Here is a 21401-nt window from a genome sequence, read left to right as displayed (position 1 = left end):
ACACATACTGGTGTTATACTACGACCAGCAATCGCCTCAGCCTGGATGTGCAGCGCTGGGGGGGCTTGGTTGGATTTCCTGACTGAAAATATTGATACCCTTGACAGGAACAATATTTTATTGACTATAGAGCATTTTAAGGATGCATTTCTATATATGCGAGATGCGCAGAGGGATATTTGCATTCTGGCATCAAGAGTAGATATTGCCGTATAAAGGGGCGGTCCATCGGACCTGGTGGCCATGGCAACAGCTGGAAAATCCACTTTTGTTACCCCAAGTCACATCTCAGCAGAAAAGGACACAGTCTTTTCAGTCTCAGTCCTTTCGTACCCATAAAGGCAGGCGGGCAAAAGGCCAGTCATATCTGCCCAGGGTTAGAGGAAAGGGAAGAAGACTGCAGCAGGCAGCCCATTCCCAGGAACAGAAGTCCTCCACAGCTTCTGCCAAGTCCGCAGCATGACGCTGGGGCCATACAAGCGGACTCAGGTGCGGTGGGGGGTCATCTCAAGAGTTTCAGCACGCAGTGGGCTCACTCGCAAGTGGACTCCTGGATCTTACACGTAGTATCCCAGGTGTACATTGGAAATTCGAGACGTCTTCCCCTCACAAGTTCCTGAAGTCTGCTTTACCAACGTCTCCCTCCGACAGGGAGGCAGTATTGGGAAAAAATTCACAGGCTGTATTCCCAGCAGGTGATAATCAAAGTACCCCTCCTACAACAAGGGAAGGGGTATTATTCCACACTATATTGTGGTACTGAAGCCAAACGGCTCGGTGAGATCTAAAAGATTTGAACAATTACATACAAGGGTTCAAATCAAGATGAAGTCACTCAGAGCAGTGATAGCGAACCAGGACGATATGGTGTCACTGGATATCAGGGACGCTTACCTACATGTCCAAATTTTGCCCTTCTCACCAAGGGTATCTCAGGTTCGTGGTACAGAACTGTCACTATCAGTTCAGACGCTGCCGTTTGGATTGTCCACGGCACCCCGGGTCTTTACCATGGTAATGGCCGAAATGATGATTCTTCCTAAAAGAAATATGGACGCTTTCCTGATAAGGGCAAGGTCCAGAGAACAGTTGGCGGTCGGAGTAGCACTATCTCAAGTAGTTCTACGACAGCACGAGTGGATTCTAAATATTCCAAAATCGCAGCTTTTTCCGACGACACGTCTAATGTTCCTAGGAATGATTCTGGACACAGTCCAGAAAAGGATGTTTTCTCCCAGAGAAGAAGGCCAGGGAGTTATCCGAGCTAGTCAGGAACCTCCTAAAACCAGGAAAAGTATCAGTGCATCATTGCACAAGGGTCCTGTGAAAAATGGTGGTTTCTTACAAAGCGATCCCATTCGGTAAGATTTCACGCAAGAACTTTTCAGTGGAATCTGCTGGGAAAATGGTCCGGATTGCATCTTCAGATGCATCAGCGGATAACCCTGTCTCCAAGGACAAGGGTGTTTTCTTCTGCGGTGGCTGCAGAGTGCTCATCTATGAAAGGGCCGCAGATTCGACATTCAGGACTGGGTCCTGGTGACCACGGATGCCAGCCTGAGTGGCTGGGGAGCAGTCACACAAGGAAAAAATTTCCAGGGAGTGTGATCAAGTCTGGAGACTTCTCTCCACATAAATATACTGGAGCTAAGGGCAATTTACAAGGCTCTAAGCTTAGCAAGACCTCTGCTTCAAGGTCAGCCGGTATTGATCCAGTGGGACAACATCACGGCAGTCGCCCACGTAAACAGACAGGGCGGCACATGAAGCAGGAGGGAAATGGCAGAAACTGCAAGGATTCTTCGCTGGGCGAAAAATCATGTGATAACACTCTCAGCAGTGTTAATTCCGGGAGTGGAAAACTGGGAAGCAGACTTCCTCAGCAGGCATAACCTCCACCCGGGAGAGTGTGTACTTCAGCGGGAAGTCTTCCACATGATTGTAAACCGTTGGGAAAAACCAAAGGTGGACATGATGGCGTCCCGCCTGATCAAAAAACTAGACAGATATTGCGCCAGGTCAAGGGACCCTCAGGCAATAGCGGTGGACGCTCTGGTAACACTGTGGGTGTACCAGTCAGGGTATGTGTTCCCTCCTATGCATCTCATACCAAAAGTACTGAGAATCATAAGAAGGAGATGAGTAAGAACGATACTCGTGGTTCCGGATGGGTCAAGAAGAACTTGGTACCCGGAACTTCAAGAGATGCTCACGGAAGAACCGTGGCCTCTACCTTTAAGAGAGGACCTGCTCCAGCAGGGGCCTTGTCTGTTCCAAGACTTACCGCGGCTGCGTTTGACGGCATGGCAGTTGAACGCCGGATCCTGAAAGGGCATTCCAGATGAAGTCATCCCTACCCTGGTCGAAGCCAGGAAGGATGTAATCGCAAAACATTTTCACCGCATTGGGCGAAAATATGTTGCGTGGTGTGAGGCCAAGAAGGTCCCTACAGAGGAATTCCAACTGGGTCGTTTCCTACATTTCCTGAAACCAGGACTGTCTATGGGCCTAAAATTAGGGTCCATTAAGGTTCAAATTTCGACCCTGTCGAATTTCTTCCAGAAAGAACTGGTTTCAGTGCCTGAAGTTCAGACGTTTGTAAAAGGGGTACTGCATATACAGCCTCCTTTTGTGCCCCCAGTGGCACCTTGGGATCTCAATGTTGTTTTGAGTTTCCTAAAGTCACATTGGTTTGATCCACTCACCACTGTGGAATTAAAATATTTCACATGGAAGGTGAAGATTCTATTAGCCCTGGCTTCAGCCAGGCGTGTGTCAGAATGGGCGGCTTTATCATATAAAAGCCCTTACTTAATTTTTTATTCTGACAGGGCAGAATTGAGGACTCGTCCTCAATTTCTCCTTAAGGTGTTTTCTGTTTTTCACATGAACCAACCTATTGTGGTACCTGCGGCTACTAGGGACTTGGAGGACTCCAAGTTACTTAACGTTGTCAGGGCCCTGAAAATATATGTTTCCAGGACGACTGGAGTCAGAAAATCTGACTCGCTGTTTAGCCTGTATGCACCCAACAAGATGGGTGTTCCTGCTTCTAAGCAGACGATTGCTCGCTGGATTTGTAGTACAATTCAGCTTGCACATTCTGTGGCAGCCTTGCCACAGCCAAAATCAGTAAAAGCCCATTCCACAAGGAAGTGGGCTCATCTTGGGCGGCTGCCCGAGGGGTCTCGGCTTTACAACTTTGCCGAGCTGCTACTTGGTCAGGGGCACACCCTGACTGAGGAGGACCTGGAGTTCTCTCATTCGGTGCTGCAGAGTCATCCGCACTTTCCCGCCCGTTTGGGAGCTTTGGTATAATCCCCATGGTCCTGACGGAGTCCCCAGCATCCACTTAGGACGTTAGAGAAAATAAGAATTTACTTACCGATAATTCTATTTCTCGTAGTCCGTAGTGGATGCTGGGCGCCCATCCCAAGTGCGGATTGTCTGCAATACTTGTACATAGTTATTGTTACAAAAATCGGGTTATTCTTGTTGTGAGCCATCTTTTCAGAGGCTCCTTCGTTGTTATCATACTGTTAACTGGGTTCAGATCACAGGTTGTACGGTGTGATTGGTGTGGCTGGTATGAGTCTTACCCGGGATTCAATATCCTTCCTTATTATGCACGCTCGTCCGGGCACAGTATCCTAACTGAGGCTTGGAGGAGGGTCATAGGGGGAGGAGCCAGTGCACACCACCTGATCCTAAAGCTTTTATTATTGTGCCCTGTCTCCTGCGGAGCCGCTAAACCCCATGGTCCTGACGGAGTCCCCAGCATCCACTACGGACTACGAGAAATAGAATTATCGGTAAGTAAATTCTTATTTTAATTTCTAATGTTTTCCCTGTAGTCCCAGATCTATTCTGTAAATTCCAATAAAGGGGTATATTCAATTAGGGTCAGATCCATTCCGACAACCCCTATTCAATCCCATCTCAATTCGACTTTAAAAAAAGTCGAATTGAGATGAGACCTGTGAGAGGAGTAGAGGAGGGGGGAGACCAGCGAGGAGAGCCGCGGGCAGACGGAGGAGAGCAGCACTACAGCAATGCTGCAGAAGGATGTCTCACAGCTGCTAGACCTCACGGTAGTGTCCACCCGGCTCCAGCAAGCGTGACCTCACTTGCTGGAGCCGGGTGGACACTGCTGTGAGCGGCGTGGCTGTTACACATCCTCCTGCAGCACTGTTCTGTAGCGCTGCTCTCCCCTGTCTGCCCTCGGCTCTCCCCCGTCTCCCCGCGGCTCCATCCTCCCTCTCCTCCTCTAAGGTCCCTCATCACAGTCCAACATTTTTTTATGTCGGACTGAGATGGTCGGAAATGGGGCCAAATCCTGACAAATTTGGCCCCATTTCCCTCAAAAGTACGTGAATCGGCAGCTGTACCGGGCTTCACCCACTCTGTGGAATGCCCTCCCACGCACAATAAGACTCTCCTCTAGTCTCCAAACCTTTAAACGTTCCCTGAAAACTCATCTCTTCAGACAAGCCTACCAAATTCCAGACCCACCCACATAACCTTCAATGCTTCCCTATCCAGTTACATCCTCTCTGCACAGTCCACATAACCTCACATTTTGTCTTCCAACATTGCTGGGTGATCATATCATACAACCCATTAGAACCTAGCAATCTGGGGGACCATTATGTAACAGGTAGCATCTATCCTTGTGTATCACTGCCTATTTCCCTATAGATTGTAAGCTTGCGAGCAGGGCCTTCCTACCTCTGTCTTTCTTTGCCCTGTGTTTTCGACAGATGGCAGCTTTCGGCCCTAATTGAATAGACCCTAAAGTATAATTTGCAAATATGGCGCTGAATGGATTTCAATTACATAGTAAAGCAAATGTCGATCTTGATTGTATCACCTGTGCAAAGAGCCTTTTTGGCACAAGATTCATGCACCATTTGCTACAGTTACACTCACCTTCTAGCCCCCAAGTACATTTATATTCACATATGTACTGTACATGACAAAAGCAAGCAATTATAAATACATATATTAGCATAAATTATGTCAGCAAAAGGCATGTAATAATCTAGAATAATTGTATTAAGTCACAGTTATAGGAGTGAAAATGTTCTCATCTTTCTTTGTTTTAGGATTATGTTGTATTAAGTTGCAATTGTCATCCACTTAAATAGTAAATGAGTACATAAAACACAGATGTTCATTTAGTAGATGTTTGTGTTTGCAGCATCAAAGTATCATGAGTCAAGACATTCCCTGAGCCAAATGATCAATTTACTGTAACATAGAGCATTCTAATGTAGCTATAATTAGCTTTATATCTGTACCACTGCTCTAACAAGTCATTAGATTTATATTTGCAAATTGTCCTAATTAAAGTAAAAATGTATCTCCTTAGTCTTACCAGATGAAACTGCATAGCAATTAGCAAATGGTGAATAGATGAATGAACAGAAAACAATATGCATAAGAAATGTGAACAGTAAAGGATGAGAAACATATTTAAAAAGTCATTGCTGGTTAATGTATAAAGAAATATACATTAATTCATATATATATATATATATATATATATATATATACATATATATAAAAAATATATATATATATATATATATATATATACACACACACACACACACACACACACACACACACACACACACACACACACACACTATATAAATAGCTGGCAGTGCTAGGGGTGTGTTTAGACATTGTGAGGTGCCAGCTAAATTGTGCCCTATTCGCCCTCTTACACAACTCATTAGTTTATAACACCCTTTCTTCGTTATTACATAGGCTGACATGATAGAAGACATACTGTACATTTAGGGGTATATTTACTAATGTGCTGTTTGTCTACGCTGCCAAACGGCATCAGGATTCAATGCTACATCAGGCCTGTTTAGCATTGATTCTAGTTTCAGTTTTAAAACTATCGGTCAAAGCCACCGATAATTGGTGTCTTTGACAAACCACCCATTTAAGTATTTTTAAATAAATTCCCTAAATACCCTTCAAAACCTGTGGCCTGGACAGCAGCAGCCTTAGTTTGCCTAATAAGTAAACCCTTGATAAGGCAGTCTAAAACATTTGAAATCACCAAGTAGTGAGGGTGCCGCAGCTGCATTGCCCAAACACCCCCCCGCTACCAGGACACCGCCTGCAGCGCCGCTCCCAAGACATCATCGGCAGGTGTCAGCAACCCCACTCCTAGGACACCACTGGCAGAGTGGACACTGGGCACTCCCCGAAGCCAGGGCTGAAAAGCACTGTAGGAGGACCCACCGCAGCGCAGCATCCTTTAGCTGGGAGGGATCCATTGAGATGAGGACTCGATGCATCTTAGGCCACACTGTATGGTTTACCTATGTGGAGTGGCTTATAAGGTTGAGGGAGAGGGCTTGATAAAATGATTGACTGAACACCTGCACCTGGAGAGTCACGGTAAAATGCTGCTAAGTGCCACTGAGTCACCTACTCTCTCCCTGTCACCCCTGCCTCAGTCACCCACTATCTACCTGCCACCATATCCTCAGTCACCCACTATCTACCTGTCACCCCTGCCTCAGTCACCAACTATCTTACTATCACCTCTGCCTCAGTCACTCACTATCTACCTGTCACCCTTGCCTCACCAGTCACCCACTGTCTCCCTGTTACCCCTGCCTCAGTCACCAACTATCTTACTATCACCTCTGCCTCAGTCACTCACTATCTACCTGTCACCCCTGCCTCATCAGTCACCCACTGTCTCCCTGTTACCCCTGCCTCAGTAAACCACTGTCTACCTGTCACCCATGCCTCAGTCACCCACTATCTACCTGTCACCCCTGCCTATCCAGTCACCCACTGTCTACCTGTCAACCAAAGTGTCAGACTGGGGAATCAAGGGCCCACCAGGGAAATGCAGTGGAAGGGCCCCATTCTCAAATGGGCCCATGCTAACCATTAGTGAGTGCATGGTCTGAGCCCCCTGATAAATATATATAGTAAATACTGCTGCTAGTACGTGCTGCTAGTACATGCATGATAATGTACCATATTAATAACAGCAATGCACTGCAGAAGAAAATATCATGTGCATTATAATGTAACATACAGTATGTATAATGCATAATTCAAGTGCACAGTGTGGAACCTGATCCCTAGGAGAGGGGGTGTTTCCCCAGGCAGTAGGGCCCACCGGAAGTTTCCCTATACCCTTTTTTGGAATACCACACCCCTTTTTGCACACGTTGTCCCTTTAAAAATGTATCCTATCAAGGGGAGCCAAAATGTATATTTGCTTACTCCCAAAAAAGGCCTTGTGTGTATCCTATGTGTACGAGGGATAGCACTTAATGGGGTTGGTGTGTCTCTTAGTAAATAGAGTGGAGAACTCTACCAGTGAAGTTGCCCAAAGCAACAAATCTGTATCAACCTATCATTTTATAGGGTGCACTTGATAAATGCTTCCTCAAAGATGATTGGTTGCCATGGGCAACTTCTCCTCTGGTCCACATCTCCACTCTTTTCACTGCTTGATACCACAATATGTCTTATCTGTTTTTAATTTTACTAAATAGTGTTAAAAGAATCTAAAATTACGGCTAAATGTAATTTAAACTCAGCAAAATCAATAAAGCTTAATGGGCTACTATACGTCTAAAGAGTCATTGGGGGTAATTCAGACTTGATTGTAGCAGCAAATTTGTTAGCAGTTGGGCAAAACCATGGGTGTCATTCCGAGTTGATCGTAGCTGTGCTAAATTTTGCACAGCTACGATCAACTTTCCTGACAAGCGGGGGGGGACCCAGCACGGGGCTAGTCCACCCCACATGTCAGTCCGCTCTCCCCCCCCGCAGAAGTGCAGCGGCGATGCCTTTGCACTTCAGGAGTAACTCCCGGCCAGCGCAGCTTTAGCATGCTGGCCAGGAGCTACTACTCGCTCCCTGGCCTGCAGCTGCTGCGTATAACGTCACGCAGCCGCTGCGGCCCGCCCCCACTCGGTCCGGCCACGCCTGCGTTGGCCGGACCACGCCTACGAAACGGCGGCCAAACGCCGCCGTTTCGCCCCCTCCCGCCCATCGATCGCCTCTGCCTGTCAATCAGGCAGAGGCGATCGCTCTCCTGCTACGGGCGTCAACCGCCCCGCTTGCACAGGCGCACAAAGGCGCCGGCGCATGCGCAGCAGGGACCCGTTAACTCTGCTGCGTGAAAACGCAGCAAGCGAACGTGTCGGAATGACCCCCCCATGTGCACTGCAGGAGTGGCAGGCATAACATTTGCAGACAGAGTTAGATTTGGGTGGGTTACTGGCTGCCTTATTTTTACACTGCAATTTAGATTTCAGTTTGAACACACCCCACCCAAATCTAACTCTCTCTCTGCACATGTTATATCTGCCCCCCTGCTGTGCACATGGGGGGTTATTCCGACCTGATCGCACGCTGCCATTTTTCGCAGCGCAGCGATCAGGTCACTACTGCGCAGGCGCGTTGTACGGGTACAAAGCAGATCGTTGCTGGGCGATGGATTTTAACGAAGAATCCATTCGCACAGCCGATTGCAAGAAGATTATCAGGAAGAAGGCGTTTATGGGTGTCAACTGACTGTTTTCAGTGAGCGGTTGGAAAAACGCAGGCGTGTCCAAGCGTTTGCAGGGCGGGTGTCTGACGTCAATTCCGGCCCCGGGGAGGCTGAAGTGATCGTAGCAGCTGAGTAAGTTCAGACCTACTCAGAAACTGTACAAACTGGTTTTGTACTGTTCGGCTGCACAGGCGTTCGCACATTTGCAAAGCTAAAATACACTCCCTTGTGGGCAGCGACTATGCGTTCGCACGGCTGCAAAAAACATCTAGCGAACGATCAACTCAGAATGACCCCCATGGTTTTGCCCATGTGCTAACAAATTTGCTGCTGCAATCAGGTCTGAATTACCCCCATTATGCGATATATCTAAAATATACACATATATTATTATACAGATCATACATGCATAATATACAGAGCAATACATACCACACCAATCCATCCTGTTTTGCTTGCTTCAATATGCTGCCGGTTCTACAGAGAACAAACATATTAAGGCAAAGCATGTAATAAGCATGTATAACTACAACATGAGTAGCTTTTACTGTACAACAAATGAAAACTGTCAGTGCTGTACTAAGCATATATTTAGCAACAAACAGTCTTTTTTATTACAGCATTTTATTTTAGTCAAATAACACTTCCTGTATAATCTAACGGAACATAAAATGGGCAACGTAATTCATACATGGTATAAGATAGAAAAAGTGTAGTATACTATTTATTTGGAAAAGTCAGATGTTATTATAAGTATAAGACAGGAAAATGTAAATGCTCAGATTCACTTTATGTCACTACTAGCTGTTCTACCCATTCTTCGCACGCAAGTTTCTGATTTTCACGGTTGTAAACATAAATGAGTGTTAAAAATCTATTGAGCTGTGAATCTGAGACGTCCAGAGCCGGATTAAGCGGGGGGCCCGGAGGGTTAGTACCCCGGGCCCCACTTTCTAAAAGGGCCCCCTGCCACCCACCACAGATCGGATCTCTCTTACCGATCCGATCTGCGGTGCCGCGGTGCTGCGGTCCCGGTTCCCCGCTTAACGTGCAAATGAACAGACGGAGCCAGCGCTGCACAGCACTACAAGACGGCTGAGCGATGGCTCAGCAGTCCACTAGTGTGCGAAATAGAAGCCTGCGGCTCAGTCATTGGCTGGGCGCGCAGGCTGCATAACAGAAAAGAACTTAGACGGAGCGGAGGAAGGCTGGATCCTGGGGGCGGCATGTGGAGCCCTGTCACAGCAGCCTGTCTGCACAACAGTAAGACTGGCTTAATAACATTGTTTTCCCCATGCTGCTATAATTAAAATTTTAATCTTAGGCTGCGGATCATATATATATATATATATAGTCTATATATTTAATAATATGTGTGTATATAGTCTATATATTTATGTGTATCTATAGTTTATATATTTATGTATATATAGTCTATATATGTGTATATAGGCTATATATTTATGTATGTGTATATATATGTATATATTTATGTGTATATATAGTATATATATATATATATATATATATATATATAAAACGAGGTGTATGTAGTCAGCACTCCACAGACTTGCAACCGATTCAACAGACCACAGATTTGTTGAATCTGTTGCAAATCTGTGGAGTGCTGACTACATACACCTCGTTATATTACACCTCTAAGCCAGGCACCCCCGCAGTTTAAACGTTGTATATGAGTGCCAGGCATCTCAGCAATCTATCCTATGTGTATACACACACACACACACACACATACACACACACACAGAGCAAACAGCAACACTCACGGACCTCTGAAGGTTGTTTAATCGGAAAATGTTGAACAGCTTCTTGCGGTTTTCTTGATCCGGCCTGTGAGGTCCTTGAGTGACGCTGTTCTGTATATCTACTTGTGATTATATGATTCATATGCCTGCGTCTGTATTAGGGGCCCCACTGTCTGAAGTGCCCTGGGCCCCCCATCACCTTAATCCGGCTCTGGAGACGTCTTAATGTAAGTAAATATTAATCCATGGTTCTTGGCGTTACTCGAGGAGCACCCGTAGCAGATACGGTAAAAAGTGACATGACCATTTTTGTAGTTAATTCAATTCTACACAATGGAGGTGCAATCCAAATTTTGATCTGATTGTCCGTATGGGCGTTATCATTCACCCAACACAAGCCACACATCGGTAATGACGTCATTATGTCAAGCCAATTTTTATCCCCTTAGGGGAGGATTTTTCTAATTACGTAGTTTTCCTATTTCCCACCTGCAGAATACCTACAGTATGTTACATTTAATCTTCCTAACATATCGGGAAGTAAGACAATTAGTGATGAGTCAGTGAGTGAGTAAGGGCTTTCGCCTTTATATATATAGATGTGATCTTGGATATATACTGTGTGTATATATATATATATATATATATATATATATATATACAGCTGGTGGATGTAGCGGCACTCAAAGGTGAAACACACAAGAAGTATTAGTGTAACTCTACGTTTTGGTCTTCATTGAAAAAACGTCATCAGGATATATATGTATATATATATATATATATATATATAGATAGTAAGACAGTAAAAGGGTTGTAGCGACCATAGTTATAAATTAGATATTTATCAGGCCGTATATATGTATAACAATATATATTTTATTTTAACACAGTTTAAATACAAAAGAGGACTATTATATAAAAAAAATTGGTAAAAAAACACATAAAAAATCACATAAAAAATCAGAGTACCAGTAAATCTTCTACTAAATGAATAGGTCTAAAATGTATGTTAAAAGTAATGTCACAAGTTAAGACTCTCCTTTGACATTACTTTTAACATACATTTTAGACCTATTCATTTAGTAGAAGATTTACTGGTACTCCAATTTTGTGTGTGATTTTTTATGTGGTTTTTTACCAATTTTCTTATATAATAGTTCTCTTTTGTAAACTGTGTTAAAATAAAATATATATTGTTATACATATATACGGCCTGATAAATATCTAATTTATAAACTCTGACACCTATGGTCGCTAGAACCCTTTTACGATCTTACTAGAAAAATTATTATCAGTAACTTACCATTACTGCATACTTAATGGACAGCTGACGCCCATGATAATTGGGAGTGTTTTTTAATAATTAGGTGTATTAGTCTCACATTTGGCGCTAGCATATTCTTTATTTCTGTATATATATATATATATATATATGCTTATTTACAATAAAGTAGCTTAGTTTCCTTTCCAGTAGATAACAAATAATGTTGACTACCTTTGGACATATCCATGTATTTGAGTTCTGCTCATAGTCGCATATTGATATAACGGATACATTCTGTATTCTCGTCACCCACTGCACACTGATTCTGTTATCCAGAATCCATGTCACCCAGCTAAAGCAGTAATCACTGTGAAATAAAAAGGACATTACTTACTAGGTGTCAGCAAGTCGACATTTACAATGTCAGCACTATAACGTCTACATGCTCAGAATGTCGACATTCAAAATATTGACATGTTGACAATGTTGACATTATACATTTTCAACAGTCAGATTTCCAACACATGGAATTAGGATTAGAATTGCACTGCAATTAGGTTTAGGGCAAGGGTTATGATTACCATTAGGGTTAGGGTAAGGCTGCAGTTAGGGTTAGGCCTTTATTAGGGTAATTGCTAGGCTGCAATTAGGGATAGAGGGGGTTATTCAGAGGTGCCCTAATGGGCAAAACCATGTTGCACTGCAGGTGGGGCAGATGTAACATGTGCAGAGAGATTTTGATTTGAGTGGGATGTGTTCAAACTGAAATCTAAATTGCAGTGTAAAAATAAAGGGGAGGCGGTTAAGATACTGCCAGGGGCGGATTGGCCATAGAGATCACCAGGAAGATTCCTGGTAGGCTGACGTATCGTTGGGGTCTGTTTTTAGTGTTGTCATGTGGCCCCACCCCAATATGACAGGCAGCCCACCACACTCGGTACACTGCATTGTACCCATTCATTCTGTTATTCCATCTCAACAGTACAGCAACTCTGCCATCCAGGGATGCCGCCATGGCTACACAGTATAATATACCTCTTGTGCTGCCCATGTTGGGCCACTTCTACAAAATTTTACAGGGCCACTTTTAGTTTCCAATCCACCCCTGGACTCTCAGACACAACTGCAGCAAAAGACGCAAGGAAGGCTGCAACTGCGTACAATCAGGCCCTATGAGGAGGGATCCGCCCCTTCAACAGACCCCACCCCTTCATCAGACCGCATCCCCATTAGAGCTGCTTCCATTAATTTTCCATCCCAATCCGCCCCTGGATACCGCCGCACAGAATCCTGGCGATCACAATGCCGACGCCATAATCCCGCACGGCGGGTACAATGCCATCACTAGAATACCGGTGAGACAGGTTATTCTTCCTCTATGGTTATTCACGACACCCATAGAGGGAGACTATAACCTGTGGTGAGCACAGTGAGCCACCGTGCAAGCAGCATGGCAAGCGCAGCAAGCCCGCAAGGGGCTTTCTAGCGATCGCCCCCGCTGCCGGCATACTGGTGACCAGGATGCTGCTGTCAGCATCCCGGCCGCCGGTAATTCATACTGAACCCAACTAAGCAGCCAGTATTTATCCTGCACAGAAACAATATAACCCACCCAACTCTAAATATCTCTACACATGTTACATCTGCCCCACCTGCAATGCAACATGGTTTTGCCCAATTGCTAACTTTTTTTGGCTTGCTAACAACTCTGAATAACCCACTGCAATTAGGGATAGTAGGGACAGGGTTGCAATTAGGGTTAGGCTAGTTAGGTAGATGTACTAAACCCTGGAGAGAGATAAAGTAGAGACAAACTACCAAACTACTGTAACATGGCAGTCAGGAGCTGAGTGAGTGGTACTTTATCTCTCCATTTAATAACTCTCCAAGGCTTAGTACATCTCCCCCTGACTGTTGTTATACAAGATTGACATATTGAGGGTAATTCAGAACAAATTCTTAGGCATGCAGGTGGATGCCGAACACAGGGCAAGTCCGCCCCGCTTGCTGGGTCCAGCACCCCCCCCCCCCTCACATTGCAGATATGCGAAAGCATTGCACGGTGGCGAAGGTAAATGGCTACCCACCATGTTTTTGGTTGCAGCGGCTATGTGAGATGTCACACAGCCGCCGCGATCCGTCCCAGGAACAGTCCGGACGCGCCTCCGTTGTCCAGATCGCGCATCTTAAATAGAGCGTCGATGCCCACAAAACACAGCATTGACACCCCTTTCCTGCCCCCTTCCTTAGATTATGGGCCTAATTCCCATCTGATTGCAGCAGCAAATTTGTTAGCTTACGGGCAAAACCAGGGAGGTCATTCCGAGTCGTTCGCTCGGAAAATTTCTTCGCATCGCAGCGTTTTTCCGCTTAGTGCGCATGCGCAATGTCCGCACTGCGACTGCGCCAAGTAAATTTGCTATGAAGTTTGGATTTTTACTCACGGCTTTTTCTTCGCTCAGGCGATCGTAGTGTGATTGACAGGAAATGGGTGTTACTGGGCGGAAACAGGCCGTTTTATGGGCGTGTGGGAAAAAACGCTACCGTTTCCGGAAAAAACGCGGGAGTGGCTGGAGAAACGGAGGAGTGTCTGGGCGAACGCTGGGTGTGTTTGTGACGTCAAACCAGGAACGATAAGCACTGAACTGATCGCAGATGCCGAGTAAGTCTGAAGCTACTCTGAAACTGCTACGAGATGTGTAATCGCAATATTGCGAATCTTTCGTTCGCAATTTTAAGAAGCTAAAATTCACTCCCAGTAGGCGGCGGCTTAGCGTGTGCAATACTGCTAAAATCGCCTTGCGAGCGAACAACTCGGAATGAGGGCCCATGTGCACTGCAGGTGGGGCAGATATAACATGTGCAGAGAGAGTTAGATTTGGGTGTGGTGTGTTCAATCTGCAATCTAAATTGCAGTGTAAAAATAAAGCAGCCAGTATTTACCCTGCACAGAAACAAAATAACCCACCCAAATGTAACTCTCTGCACATGTTATATCTGCCTCCCCTGCAGTGCACATGGTTTTGCCCATTAGCTAACAAATTTGCTGCTGCGATCAGATGTGAATTAGGGGGGTCATTCCGAGTTGTTCGCTCGCAAGCTGCTTTTAGCAGCTTTGCACACGCTAAGCCGCCGCCTACTGGGAGTGAATCTTAGCTTATCAAAATTGCGGACGAAAGATTCGCAATATTGCGAAAATACTTCTCTGTGCAGTTTCTGAGTAGCTCGAGACTTACTCTGCCAGTGCGATCAGTTCAGTGCTTGTCGTTCCTGGTTTGACGTCACAAACACACCCAGCGTTCGCCCAGATACTCCTCCGTTTCTCCAGCCACTCCCGCGTTTTTCACAGAAACGGTAGCGTTTTTTCACACACTCCCATAAAACGTCCAGTTTCCGCCCAGAAACACCCACTTCCTGTCAATCACATTACGATCACCAGAACGAAGAAAAAACCTTGTAATGCCGTGAGTAAAATTCCAAACTGCATAGCAAATTTACTTGGCGCAGTCGCAGTGCGAACATTGCGCATGCGCAATAAGCGGAAAATCGCTGCGATGCGAAGAAATTTACCGAGCGAACAACTCGGAATGACCCCCTAGGCCCATAATCTATAATTTATCAGATATCACCTTTTAGTTTGGTGATATCAGACTAATAAAAGCTTAATGTTTATTGGTTGGTGCAGCACATATTTCTGCTTAATGTTAATAATAGCTATGAGAATATAACTGTATTTTAAATTTACCTTGAAGAGATCAGTGAAGGAACAGGAACCTGCGCTGTGGAATACGACAGATCATCGACTTTTACAATAAACAATTTCACTGTTGGGTTTTTTGCTCCTGCCTTTCGGAGAAATAGATTAAACAAATAAGTCAGTGTGAAAACTTAGCATGAAAACCTTAAAAGAATACAGTGACAGCAAAGCACTAGGCATACTAAAATATGGATCTTCCATAACTGTACTTTTTGATAACGAAATAACTCTTCCTAATTTTATATATTAAAATACAGGTGCTTTGATGCATACTGTAGCTTATAGTAGACCTTACACAAAAAAATAACTTAATAACAAATGTATGCCACCTTATTATAAAACAGTTACACCAGCAGTACACAGTATGGTGACTGACAACAGTTCTGCAACTAATAAGGGGACTGCTATGTATTTATTTATATAACAATGTACATTTTTTTCTGTGGCATATCCTCCCAGACACAATAAGATTCTCTTCTAGACTCCAAACCTTCAAGCGTTCTGTGAAAACTAACCTCTTCCGGCAAGATTTCAAATGACAGAACTACCCACGCAACCTCCAGAAACTATCCTACCTCAGTGGCGTCCCAACAGGAGTGTGGGGGGATGCGGCCTGCACCCGGGTGTCTGTCAAAGTGCAGACTCCTCTTCAGTGAAAGGAGCAGGGTGCTGCACTGTGACATTACAGGCAGCACTCAACTCCTGTAACAGTGTAGGAGCCAACACTGGACATACACTGGTCACCAGGTACAGCCTGCATCTCAGGGAAACCAGAAGTGACAAAACGGAGGGTCAGGTTGTGAAGCCACACCCCCTGCCCACGAGGTCAAGCCCCCACTGTGTCCCCCCCTTCCCTCCCCCCACTCTGGGTGTCATCACTGGCAGTGACGCCTCTCTCCTACCTAATTACATCACTTCTACACAGTCCACATAAAACTTTACATATGTTCTCTTCAGGGGCATCTCTAGAGAGGAGGGTATCCGTGTACAGACTCCGTGTGTGGGCCCCCTCCTCTCCCGTCACGCCGCTGCTAGCGCTCTGAGCGCTGTAGACTCTGGCACAGTGGTGCCAGAGTCTACAGCGCATGCGCAGGACTATGAAAAATGGCCGCTGCGGCATTTTTCCGGAATCCTGCACATGCGCTGTAGACTGTGGCACTGTGCCAGAGTCTCTAGTGGTCAGTGCACTAGCAGCGACGTGACGGCTACGGGAGAGGAGGGGGCCCACACACGGTCAGCAATGGACTCCAGAAAGGTAAGTATAGGAGAAATGGGTGCAGTGTGTGCGGTGTGGGCCCCCCCCGGGACTTAGGGGCCCATGTGCACCGCACACACTGCACCCATTATAGAAACGCCAATGGTTCTCTTTCTACTAACAAAAAACACTGATGCCAGGCCAGCTTTGCTTTGTGCCTGGATCACAGATCCCACCAAGAACCTCTGCAATCTGGCTGGACCAATTTGTAATATATAGCACTTACCCTTACCATGTAGTGTATTAGTTTAGTGTATGAAATCTCTTTTACCCTACAGATTGTAAGCTTGCAAGCAGGACCCTCTTACGTCATTGTCTGTCTGTGATTATTACAAAGTCTTGTTTTATTACTGATCTATTACAGTATTGTTACCAATTGTATAGCGCAATGGAATATTCTGGTGTCATGTAAATACGTACAGTATTTATAAATAAAATAACTACATTTCTTGGCCACAGACAATGATCTGATCAGATAATCTAATTGACAAATACACGAGACAAGTAAATGTTACATTAATATTATCTGATATTTAAAACCCCATGATTACAAATGTAAATAACAAATAATAAGAATTTACTTACCGATAATTCTATTTCTCGGAGTCCGTAGTGGATGCTGGGGTTCCTGAAAGGACCATGGGGAATAGCGGCTCCGCAGGAGACAGGGCACAAAAGTAAAGCTTTCCGATCAGGTGGTGTGCACTGGCTCCTCCCCCTATGACCCTCCTCCAAGCCAGTTAGGTACTGTGCCCGGACGAGCGTACACAATAAGGGAGGAATTTTGAATCCCGGGTAAGACTCATACCAGCCACACCAATCACACCGTACAACTTGTGATCTAAACCCAGTTAACAGTATGATAACAGCGGAGCCTCTGAAAAGATGGCTCACAACAATAATAACCCGATTTTTGTAACTATGTACAAGTATTGCAGATAATCCGCACTTGGGATGGGCGCCCAGCATCCACTACGGACTCCGAGAAATAGAATTATCGGTAAGTAAATTCTTATTTTCTCTATCGTCCTAGTGGATGCTGGGGTTCCTGAAAGGACCATGGGGATTATACCAAAGCTCCCAAACGGGCGGGAGAGTGCGGATGACTCTGCAGCACCGAATGAGAGAACTCCAGGTCCTCCTTAGCCAGGGTATCAAATTTGTAGAATTTAGCAAACGTGTTTGCCCCTGACCAAGTAGCTGCTCGGCAAAGTTGTAAAGCCGAGACCCCTCGGGCAGCCGCCCAAGATGAGCCCACCTTCCTTGTGGAATGGGCATTTACATATTTTGGCTGTGGCAGGCCTGCCACAGAATGTGCAAGCTGAATTGTATTACACATCCAACTAGCAATAGTCTGCTTAGAAGCAAGAGCACCCAGTTTGTTGGGTGCATACAGGATAACAGCAAGTCAGTTTTCCTGACTCCAGCCGTCCTGGAACATATTTTCAGGGCCCTGACAACATCTAGCAACTTGGAGTCCTCCAAGTCCCTAGTAGGTGCAAGGCACCACAATAAGCTGGTTCAGGTAAAACACTGACACCACCTTAGGGAGAGAACTGGGGACGAGTCCGCAGCTCTGCCCTGTCCGAATGGACAAACAGATATGGGCTTTTTTTGAGAAAAAACCACCAATTTGACACTCGCCTGGTCCAGGCCAGGGCCAATAGCATGGTCACTTTTCATGTGAGATGCTTCAAATCCACAGATTTGACTGGTTTTAAACCAATGTGATTTGAGGAATCCCAGAACTACGTTGAGATCCCACAGTGCCACTGGAGGCACAAAAGGGGGTTGTATATGCAATACTCCCTTGACAAACTTCTGGACTTCAGGAACTGAAGCCTATTCTTTCTGGAAGAAAATCGACAGGGCCGAAATTTGAACCTTAATGGACCCCAATTTGAGGCCCATAGACACTCCTGTTTGCAGGAAATGCAGGAAACGACCGAGTTGAAATTTCTTTGTGGGGCCTTCCTGGCCTCACACCACGCAACATATTTTCACCACATGTGGTGATAATGTTGTGCGGTCACCTCCTTTCTGGCTTTGACCAGGGTAGGAATGACCTCTTCCGGAATGCCTTTTTCCCTTAGGATCCGGCTTTCCACCGCCATGCTGACAAACGCAGCTGCGGTAAGTCTTGGAACAGACATGGTACTTGCTGAAGCAAGTCCCTTCTTAGCGGCAGAGGCCATAAGACCTCTGTAAGCATCTCTTGAAGTTCCGGGTACCAAGTCCTTCTTGGCCAATCCGGAGCCATGAGTATAGTTCTTACTCCTCTACGTCTTATAATTCTCAGCACCTTAGGTATGAGAAGCAGAGGAGGGAACACATACACCGACTGGTACACCCACGGTGTTACCAGAACGTCCACAGCTATTGCCTGAGGGTCTCTTGACCTGGCGCAATACCTGTCCCGTTTTTTGTTCAGACGGGACGCCATCATGTCCACCTTTGGTATTTCCCAACGGTTTACAATCATGTGGAAAAAAAAACTTCCCGATGAAGTTTCCACTCTCCCGGGTGGAGGTCGTGCCTGCTGAGGAAGTCTGCTTCCCAGTTTCCATTCCCGGGATGAAACACTGCTGACAGTGCTATCACATGATTTTCCGCCCAGCGAAAAGTCCTTGCAGTTTTTGCCATTGCCCTCCTGCTTCTTGTGTCGCCCTGTCTGTTTACGTGGGCGACTGCCGTGATGTTTTTCCCACTGGATCAATACCGGCTGACCTTGAAGCAGAGGTCTTGCTAAGCTTAGAGCATTATAAATTTACCCTTAGCTCCAGTATATTTATGTGGAGAAAAAGTCTCCAGACTTGATCACACTCCCTGGAAATTTTTTCCTTGTGTGACTGCTCCCCAGCCTCTCGGGCTGGGCTCCGTGGTCACCAGCATCCAATCCTGAATGCCGAATCTGCGGCCCTCTAGAAGATGAGCACTCTATAACCACCACAGGAGAGACACCCTTGTCCTTGGATCTAGGGTTATCCGCTGATGCATCTGAAGATGCGATCCGGACCATTTGTCCAGCAGATCCCACTGAAAAGTTCTTGCGTGAAATCTGCCGAATGGAATTGCTTCGTAGGAAGCCACCATTTTTACCAGGACCCTTGTGCAATGATGCACTGTTTTTAGGAGGTTCCTGACTAGCTCGGATAACTCCCTGGCTTTCTCTTCCGGGAGAAACACCTTTTTCTGGACTGTGTCCAGAATCATCCCTAGGCACAGCAGACGTGTCGTCGGGATCAGCTGCGATTTTGGAATATTTAGAATCCACCCGTGCTGTTGTAGCAGTATCCGAGATAGTGCTACTCCGACCTCCAACTGTTCCCTGGACTATGCCCTTATCAGGAGATCGTCCAAGTAAGGGATAATTAAGACGCCTTTTCTTCGAAGAAGAATCATCATTTCGGCCATTACCTTGGTAAAGACCCGGGGTGCCGTGGACAATCCAAACGGCAGCGTCTGAAACTGATAGTGACAGTTCTGCACCACGAACCTGAGGTACCCTTAGTGAGAAGGGCAAATTTGGGACATAGAGGTAAGCATCCCTGATGTCCCGGGACACTATATAGTCCCCTTCTTCCTGGTTCGTTATCACTGCTCTGAGTGACTCCATCTTGATTTGAACCTTTGTAAGTGTTCAAAAAATTTTTTAGAATAAGTCTCACCTAGCCTTCTGGCTTCAGTACCACAATATAGTGTGGAATAATACCCCTTTTCTTGTAGTAGGAGGGGTAATTTAATTATCACCTGCTGGGAATACAGCTTGTGAATTTTTTCCCATACTGCCTCCTTGTCGGAGGGAGACCTTGGTAAAGCAGACTTCAGGAGCCTGCGAAGGGGAAACGTCTCGACATTCCAATCTGTACCCCTGGGATACTACTTGTAGGATCCAGGGGTCCTGTACGGTCTCAGCGCCATGCTGAGAACTTGTCAGAAGCGGTGGAACGCTTCTGTTCCTGGGAATGGGCTGCCTGCTGCAGTCTTCTTCCCTTTCCTCTATCCCTGGGCAGATATGATCTTATAGGGACGAAAGGACTGAGGCTGAAAAGACGGTGTCTTTTTCTGCAGAGATGTGACTTAGGGTAAAAACGGCGGATTTTCCAGCAGTTGCCGTGGCCACCAGGTCCGATGGACCGACCCCAAATAACTCCTCTTCCTTTATACGGCAATACACCTTTGTGCCGTTTGGAATCTGCATCACCTGACCACTGTCGTGTCCATAACATCTTCTGGCAGATATGGACATCGCATTTACTCTTGATGCCAGAGTGCAAATATCCCTCTGTGCATCTCGCATATATAGAAATGCATCCTTTAAATGCTCTATAGTCAATAAAATACTGTCCCTGTCAAGGGTATCAATATTTTTAGTCAGGGAATCCGACCAAGCCACCCCAGCTCTGCACATCCAGGCTGAGGCGATCGCTGGTCGCAGTATAACACCAGTACGTGTGTATATACTTTTTATGATATTTTCCAGCCTCCTGTCAGCTGGTCCTTGAGGACGGCCCTATCTATAGACGGTACCGCCACTTGTTTTGATAAGCGTGTGAGCGCCTTATCCACCCTAAGGGGTGTTTCCCAACGCGCCCTAAATTCTGGCGGGAAAGGGTATACCGCCCATAATTTTCTATCGGGGGGAACCCACGCATCATCACACACTTTATTTAATTTATCTGATTCAGGAAAAACTACGGTAGTTTTTTCACATCCCACATAATACCCTCTTTTGTGGTACTTGTAGTATCAGAAATATGTAACACCTCCTTCATTGCCTTTAACGTGTGGCCCTAATAAGGAATACGTTT

General features: G+C 45.7%; 1 protein-coding gene across 2 annotated transcripts in view; it reads right to left on the bottom strand.

The window, feature by feature from the left end:
• Positions 1-21401, bottom strand: part of LOC134944780 (prolyl endopeptidase FAP-like) — a 240779-nt gene that overhangs the window by 106384 nt on the left and 112994 nt on the right. For both annotated transcript variants that reach the window (XM_063933632.1, XM_063933633.1), the window contains exons 10-12: positions 15324-15424; positions 11810-11945; positions 8981-9025 (exon numbers count right to left, since the gene is read on the bottom strand). In XM_063933632.1, coding sequence (XP_063789702.1) covers positions 8981-9025; positions 11810-11945; positions 15324-15424 — 282 coding nt within the window. The remainder of the gene's footprint in view (positions 1-8980; positions 9026-11809; positions 11946-15323; positions 15425-21401) is intronic.

This window comes from Pseudophryne corroboree, chromosome 7 (genome assembly GCF_028390025.1).
Source record: "Pseudophryne corroboree isolate aPseCor3 chromosome 7, aPseCor3.hap2, whole genome shotgun sequence".
NCBI lineage: Eukaryota > Metazoa > Chordata > Amphibia > Anura > Myobatrachidae > Pseudophryne > Pseudophryne corroboree.
This window is presented reverse-complemented; position numbering and strand designations above follow the sequence as displayed.